General features: G+C 54.6%; 1 protein-coding gene across 1 annotated transcript in view; it reads right to left on the bottom strand.

Moving 5' to 3' along the window:
- The window catches only part of LOC120513259 (noggin-2-like), a 2,972-nt gene extending 1,495 nt beyond the window's left edge, over nt 1-1,477 (bottom strand). Inside the window, exon 1 of the mRNA XM_039732485.1 lies at nt 1-1,477. This exon is cut by the window's left edge and continues 1,495 nt beyond it. Within this exon, the coding sequence (XP_039588419.1) occupies nt 1-278 (278 nt within the window). The 5' untranslated portion in view covers nt 279-1,477.
- Between the last annotated feature and the right edge of the window lie 6,769 nt (nt 1,478-8,246).

Below are 8,246 nucleotides of genomic sequence, written 5' to 3'. Positions count from 1 at the left end.
GCCCGCCCCCGCCCCGCCGCCGCCGCGGCGCCCGAGGCGTTGGCCGGCCCCGGCACGGCCACGGCCATGAAGCCGGGGTCGAAATGGCTGCCCAGCTTCTTCCTCAGCGTCCTCTCGTCCAGGTCCTGCTCCTTGGGGTCGTACTCGGGGTCCGGGTGCTCCACGATGTCCTTGACGGGCAGGTTGTCGCTGGGCGAGGGTCGCAGGCGCAGGAAGGGCTGCCCGCCCGCCGGCAACCCCAGGCAGAGGCAGAGCAGCAGCGCCCGGATCGCCGTCATGCTCCGGGCGGGCCCCGGCGCTGCTCCCGGCGGCCTCGGCTCCTAGCGCTGCCCGGCGGCGCCCGGCGGCTCCCGGGGGCTCATAAATAGGCAGAGACACCAGTGTCCGACGGGGCCCGTTACTTTAAATAGCCCGGCCGGGGTTGTGTGACAGCCGCATCTGAGGCTCGCCCCGCGCCCGCGGCCGCTGGCTCCCGGGGCTCCCCGCCGGGCCGGCTCCAGCCGCGGTCGGCAGCGCCGGGGGGTCCGAGCCTCCCCCGCGGGGGAGGGCAGGGCACGGCGGCGGCCGAGCCTTCCTCCTCCTCCTCCTCCTCTGCCGCCGCCGCCGCTCTCGCTCGCTCGCTCCCCCCCAAAATTCACAGCGGACTCGTCTCCATCGCCATGGTGACAGCTGGGCCGAGCCCCACGACAGCTCGTCTAGACGGTGTGACAGGGTTTGGCGTGAGACCGGAGCCCGAGAATAAAACCCTCCTTTATAGCCGGGCGCGCCGGGCGAGGGGGCGGGAGGAGGGTCACGGCGCCGGGGCGCTCGGGCGGCCCCTGCGCGGGCACGGCCGGGGCACGGCCGGGGCAATGGGCTCAGGCGGCGGCGGGCGGCGGCGGCAGCGCCCGCGGCCCGGCCGGGCTCCTCCTCATGGCGAGCAGCGGGGGCGGCCCGCGGGCCCCCGGGGCATCCTCGGCGTGACGGGGCTGGAAGGCAGGAGGATGTCCCCGGCACCGGCGAGGCGGCGCGTCCCGATTCCCTGACGGCTCCTCGGCGGGGACGGGCAGGGGCGGGCTCGGCCGTAGCTCAGCAGCCCTGGCGACCCATGCTGCTGCCGCTGCTCTGGGGACCCGGTCGTCCCCACCGCGCTCAGCGCATCCAGCCGCGGCGCCGCTCCGTGCCCTATGCTCCCTGTTCGGCTCGGCGCGGTGCGGTGCGGTGCAGCCCGGCTCGGCTCGGCTCGGTGTCGCCCGATGTCACGGTGTCCCGGCCGCCGCCGCCTCCCGCCCGCCGCGCTCTGCCGCGCCGCCGCTGCCGCCCAAGTTAAATACGCGCTCGGCGCGGGGCCGCCCCGCCCCCCTGTCACTTTCGCCGCGCGCTGAATGACAGCCGGGTCCTGCCGCCACCCCCGGAGCCGCCCACCTCCCTCCGGAGCCGCGTCCCACCTGCGGCCCCGGGCTCGCCGGGAGCTGTCACCCCAGCAGCGGGCACGGCACGGGGCTGGAGGCGATGCCCCGGAGCAGCGGGGCACGCACCAGCCCGGGCACCGCACGGACCCCGGGTGGCGGGACCCTCACTCTGCCTCTGCCTTCCACAGCTGCTTTGCTGCCCCACGTCTGCTTCTGCACAAGAGCCCAGCCGCCATCAAACCACCTTCCAGCTTTATGCAGAGCTTTAGTAGAATAGAGTGCCATGTCCTTAGAGGCCTTCTGAGACAAAACACCAGGGTGGGAGCACTCCAGCATCAGCATCTCAGCTGGAGAGACACTCCTGCAAGGGAGTCTGCAGCCTTTCAGGAGCATCGCTCCCACTCGGGAGAAAGAGTCCCTGCATCCTTCAGTCCAACATGGCGTGATAACCAGCCAGGTTAAAGCACTGGCTCTTCCTTCACCTCCTTCTCAGCTGTGTGGGGCTACATCTTTTTTTTGGAGAAGAGCTGGACCCGCAGCCTTTGAGGCACAGAGACTGCCAGCCTGGTGTGTGTCAACAGTGCAAAACCCCAAACCCTCTTCACCTCCTTTACCTCCACATTGCTGAGCACTGAGCTCACACTTGAACCATATCCAGAAATTGGACACACAGCTGGTTCCTCCAGGCTGACAGTGTGTAAGAGCATTCCTGCCCATGCCAGTCACTCTCTCCCAAAGCCATGAGATAACCAGCTACCCACTGGAGCCAAGCAGGGGTGCAGAGGGACTGAGGTGGATAATGGGGCCAGTTTCTCACTACAGAGTGCTTCTGACCTAGCAAAGAGGGGCCGCAGCAACAGGTCATCCCAGAACATCCCTCTGGCACATGCTTGGTGTTGTACAGAGCTGGCTCCACTTACTAGACTAAGTAACAGAACATCTCCCCTGGCTTCTATCTCTTCATCATCCCAGAAATGCCAAATGTTGTGTTCAGTCGGGAAACATAAACAAATCCCCCGAAAACAGAGAGGCTGGACATCCAGCCCTGAGTCTGAATAGAGTCAGAGCATCTGCTGGACATTGGGGAGAGAGAGCTGCTGTGCCAGTGCCGGAGCCGATCCCAGTGCACCCCAGTAATTTACTGTGTGCAGGAGTTTAAATGTATCTGGCCTTTCTTCCCTCACTCTGTATTTGTGCTTTCATGATCCCAGCTTGGTTTGCTGAACTTGGAGCTTTTCTTCACTCATTTGGCTCACATGTACTCTGCAATTAGACCCATGAAACTGTATCATTTCCCAGATTTTTCAGCATTAGCTCTCAACAATTTGCAAAAGACATGAGTATTGCTATCCCCTGAAGATGAATATTATCCGTGAAATGTTATCATTATCTATTTTCTGACCCCGATGCACATGCAGTGCTTGAAGTGAAGGCAACCTGAATGTGCAAGATGTGCTCTGCCATCTCTCGCTGCTGGGTGGGAAAATGCAGCTCTCTCAGTAGTGTCAGAACTAAAGCAAACACAGAAATGAGAAGCAGCTCAGGGCAGAGACACCCAAGAGTCAGGAAGGGGGCAATTACTCAGCAAGATGTACTGCTGTTGGCACTGCTGCCTGAGTAAATCCTGGTGGGGTGATTAACATCTGACTGTAATTGTAATAATAAAATCCGACATGTATACAGCATTTTTCATCCTGAAGGATCCCAAAGCACTCAAGTAACTTAACTCCTTCAGCTGTCCCCTGGACTTTATAAACATGCTTCTTAATCATCCAGCCCCAGGCAAAGATGTCTTTGCTCTGGCCACCCTCACCTTGCTTTGACAGGTCCCCCATTGGAGGGGAGAACCTCTCCAGGGTGGGCTAGAGAAGATTTCCCCTTCTGCAGGCAAGATTCCTGGAAAATGGTGCTTGGCATGTTCCAGGGTTAGCGAGGCAGAAAGTACCAATATCTCCAGGGGCTTCGAAGACTGCAGTGGGCTAACTACTCTGCTCTTGTGCTAGCCACTGTGAAGCATTTCTGGTATTCTTCTGAGCTTCCCAAGGGGGAAAGGGGAAATGAAGACAAGCTCCTAGGAAGGAGATTTAAGGCTTCATTCTGTCTGCAAGGTCTACCAGGAGAGCCAAAGGCTCCTTCCCTTCCCTTCCCTTCCCTTCCCTTCCCTTCCCTTCCCTTCCCTTCCCTTCCCTTCCCTGGCTCACAGCCCAGCCCCCAGTCTAGCCCTTAATTAAAGGATTTCAAGTTCAAAAGGGTACATATCCCATATCAAAATAATTCTGTGTAAGAAGAAATATGTGATGTTAAAGGCACTTTCTGAAATGCTAAAGTGGGTATCATCTGTTTATTTTTGCTTCTTTTCCTTATCTGGCACCCCTTGCCAGCTATGGAAGACCTGGAAGATTTTGTAACAAAGTAAAAGGGTGTTTTTAATTTATATTTGATAATGTTTTCACTGGAAGGCTGTCAGCAGGTAAACTCCAAGTACCAGCAAAGCATCAGGGATGCTCTCTTACCAACAAAGTTTTCATCTGACAAAGTGTTTTATCTTTTAGCTTGTGTCAGACAGAACTAATTGAACTCAAAGCCAGATGTAAAGATACTGAGCAAAACTGTGTTTGTTACAAAGTCGTTCCTATTCCTTCAGCTGTAGGCACAGAAGCTTCATATCCACCCCTGAAACCTTGGAAAAGTCTCTTGCCAGGTGTGGCACAGGAAGCCCACACTTGGGAAGATGAGACTGAGAGGAAAGAATTGAAGAGAGGGAGGGGAGAAGGAAAAAAGAGAAGAAGAAAAGAGAAGAGGAAAATAGAAAAGGAGAACACAGCTCCCAGCCAAGTGTATTTTGTCTCTTTTGGTTGTATTTTTCACGCTGCTTTCTGTGTGTTTAAGTTTTCCAGGATCTCTTTATGCTTGAGAAATAATGTTGATGGGCTGGCATGGCAAATATGAGGAAAGGCTTGGGTCTGACAAGACAAAAGCTCTAATTTTCACTTAAAGAACCAAAAAAACCCCAGTGGTGCATCAGGTTTTAATTAGAGATATGTTTATTTTCCAGTAGAAATACATTACCCTGCTCTCGTCAGTGAGTCTAAAGGAGCAGTTCTCAAAGTCTGCCACGGCAAGTGGCTGGCAGGGCTCCACAGGCAGCCTGGGCAGCAGCTCAGGGGCTGGCTGGCTCCTGCTGTCTGCTGCGAGCAGGACACATTCAGGGCCTGAGAACAGCTGGCTGGCCCAAATCCTGGTGAAGGATAGGGGCAGGAAAGGCCACAAAGCCACCAGGGCCGGCAGTCACTTGGCACCTCTGTGCCTTTAACTGGCCAAATTCTCCCGGGGAAAAAATGTCACCGTAAGGGTCAGATGAATGGGACATGGACACGCAGACACCCAGAGTGTCCCTCATGTTCATCTCAGAGCTACTGAAGTTTAATTTATGTAAGTAGCTCAATAATCCTGGTTTGAATAAGGTTACTCACCAGCTCACGTCTTTCTCTTCAGGAAAATATGAGAGGATGATATATGGGATGGGAAGAAGGTGGCCCCAGTCACCTTCTGCTGAAATCTATGTAGGTCTTGGACCTGCCCTGTTCACCCCCATTGTCTGCTCCTCAGCCTTGGGCCACCAGCCCCCCCTCGGCTGCACAGTGCTGCCCTTCCCCAGTGGGACCAGGAAGGAACATCTGGCAAAGGTCAAGCCAACAGTGTCCCAGTGGAACCCTCCAGCTGTGCCTGGGAGGTCAACACTCACCCTGCACTGAGCTCCAAAAAGTTGATGGGGAAAAAAAATCACCCCTGAAGCTGCAAGGAGATTACTTGGAGCTTAGGGGATTAACCCTAATGCTAACCCTCAGAAATAAATTTTCTCTATCTCAGGTAGGGTGGTTTTTCTATTCTGAGCTTCTTGGCATCCTTCTTTTGCCCTTATCATGACATACTTTTCTGTTTTTCAAGGTCCTTCTCCCTCTTGGCATCATACTTTTCTGTTTTTCAAGGTCCTTCTCCCTCTTGGCATCATGATATTGTACCCCATTCCTCTCTGCCTCACCCCTTTCCAGTGGTCACTATCCCTAGAAATGTTCAAAGGACATGGATATGGCACCTGTGGACATGGTTTAGTGGTGACCTTAGCAGTGCTGGGGTAATGGTTGGACTTGAGTATCTTAGGGGGGTTTTCCAACATAATGGAATCTATTATTCTATCAATCAGTTCTCTTGTGTTCAAACTTATTTCTTGCCATACACCAGGCCCAGTATCTCCCTGTTTTCTGTGGAGCTGTACCTTCCATTTCCCTTCAGCTGCCTAGAGCTGGTCCTTCAGCATTCACATTGTGATTCCTGATCTCTGTAGCACCTGCATCTACCATACCTGACATCACTCACTTCAGTGCCCCATTTCCCTGTTGTCCCTGAGACTTCTAAAATTACTCTACCAGTTCCAGTTAACAGTTAGCCCAATTTCTTTTAGTAGTGCCTGATGCTATAAATGCTTTAAAAAAACCTACCCTATCACCATTGCATGGGAAAAGTCCAGTGCTGGTTTCCTCCCTCCTCTCTTAGAGCTTGGAGTTGGTTACATCCAATTTACTACACCCTGGACAACCAGGAGAGGTGATGCCCAAGGTGGTGGAGAAGGCTGCTCTGAGCTAAAGGTTGGGTTGCTCTCAACTCATTCCTAGTGCTTACAGTGCTCATCAGCTGCTGGGCCATATTGACCAGGCTGGTGCCTGCACACAGCACACAGGCAAGAAGCAGGAAGCTGTTCCCCTGCAGCCATCAGCAGGTTTGCTGCCCTTTGCACTGTGAATATTCACACATCAGTCGTTGTGGTCCAGTGTATGTGGGAAGGAGATCTCACCCTCCAACAAGGGAATCTGCAGAAGCAAAGTCCCTGGTGCAGTAGTTTGATCTTCCTACCCTCCCTCAGCCCAAAGCATCCATCACATGTCCTGGGGGCTTGGAAAAAGTTGGGATCTCAGGATGGATCCCTCTAAAACTCCGCAGGGTCAGCTCTCCTCTCCCAGGGGACCTGGAGGAACACTGTGCACTGCAGAGATCTGGAATGATCCCTGGACATCAGCCAACCATAAAAAACAACAACATGGAGCTCCGAGGTTTCTACCCCCTTGGCATACATCTGTCACCACATGTGTTGACACAGAGCAATGCTGCCACGTCACGTTGTACGTGGCAGTTGCTGTCAACACCAGTTCAGGGCAGAGAGAACTCCTCAGGGCAGCTATTTTTTGAAAATGTCCTGAATAAAGGGCTGGACCAAGCCTTGGGGATACAACCTGCCACTAAAGGTGGCCATGCTGGGGAGCAGTCTGGCTTGAGGACTCCTGAGACACGGCCCAGGGAGAATGTGTGTAAACCAAAGACAAATGACCAGCCCCAGGCCAGCCTGGTGACAGCAGGCTTTGAAAATTTGTGACCCTTTCCTTTCTGCTTGGACAAGCCTTTTGCCACTCTGGAATACAGGAAGACGTGGTGGCCAGTGTTGGGAACTTTTGCCAGGCAGATGAATAGAATCACAGAATCATTAAAGTTGAAAAAACCTCTGAGATCATTGAGTTCAACCTTTAACCGGGCACTTCCAGGTCAACTGACAAGCTATAGCCCTGCACAGCACATCCAGCCATTGCCCAACTCAAATGGGAATCTATAAGGACTCTCCTCCAACAGCAGCTGGACCAAAGATCCAGCTACAGCCCACCCCCAGCCCACTTCCCATCCAAACAGCCATCCCCCAGCAAATGCTGCTGAAGGACACAGCACTTTCTGCTGCCTCTTCTCACCTGTCCTCAGTGCTGGCGGAAGCTCTCCCTCCTGCAGGACTCTGGCAGGTTGGTCCCTTCCCCAAACCGCTGCTCCAGGCTCCCTCCTGGGTGTAGGCCCATGTCCCTTCACAGGGATCTCATCCCAGCCAGCTTGAGGCCAAAGGAGCACCATCCGTGATGCTCCCAAGGACACCAGGCTGTGGCTGTAACCAGCGTGGGATGGAGGGCAGGGCTGTGACTGATGTGTATTGGAGGGACCTCAGGGTGCTCCAGCTCAGCAGACAGCAAGGACAGGACACACCGGGAACATCCAGAGGTACAGTCACCTGCACTCAACCCTACTGCCCTTCCACCACTTAGCACACTGCTTTCTGGGGCACCTCGTGCTGAGGTTTCATGGCACCTGGGTGACCTGCCATGCTTCATCTGCCTCTGCAACTGCAGCTGCCTCTGCTCCCCAGTCTGGCACCTCAAGCACAGCTCATCTTCCCCTGGCAAAAGGGCTGTGTTTTGGGAGTTGCACTGAAGGCAAATGTGCATGGGTGAATCTTTTACATCTATTTTTTTTCCTTCTTCAAGTTTTTTTTAACCTTTAAGGAATCCCTTTGATCTCCTTTGATTTTTTTAATTCAAATATTGCCCTGGTGGGTGGCCTCAAGGGGCAGAGAGGTGCTCCCCTGACCATGCTGGGGTGCTGCCTGTGGGACTGCCTTGCCAGCTGACACAGTGGGTGATTTGTGCCCCTTGTTCCAGGACACTGTGGGGTCTCAGAGCACCTTGCTCCAAGCTCACACACATGGACAACCTTTGCTGGGTCTTTCCTACAGTGCCACTCCAACCTGCTCACTAGCTTTGGGAAGCTACATCCTGGAGATTCTCCCAAGGAGAGATGTCTCCTCCTTCCAGCACTGCTCTCCTCCATCATCAAAGCATCACAGGAGGGAACAGCTAGGAGGGTCTGACAGCTTAAATCACCAGGAGTCAGGGAATCTCAGTGACTTTGCCCACTAACCAAAGTCTGTGGAGGCCAGGGCAATCTGAGGAGAGTGTGTTCAGGGTTAGTACTGCAAAGCCCAGTGCC

The sequence above is a fragment of the Passer montanus genome, unplaced genomic scaffold (genome assembly GCF_014805655.1).
Source record: "Passer montanus isolate IOZ18808 unplaced genomic scaffold, ASM1480565v1 scaffold8, whole genome shotgun sequence".
Classification (NCBI taxonomy): domain Eukaryota; kingdom Metazoa; phylum Chordata; class Aves; order Passeriformes; family Passeridae; genus Passer; species Passer montanus.
The sequence above is the reverse complement of the archived record's forward strand: the minus strand, read 5'-3'. Positions and strand labels throughout refer to the sequence as shown.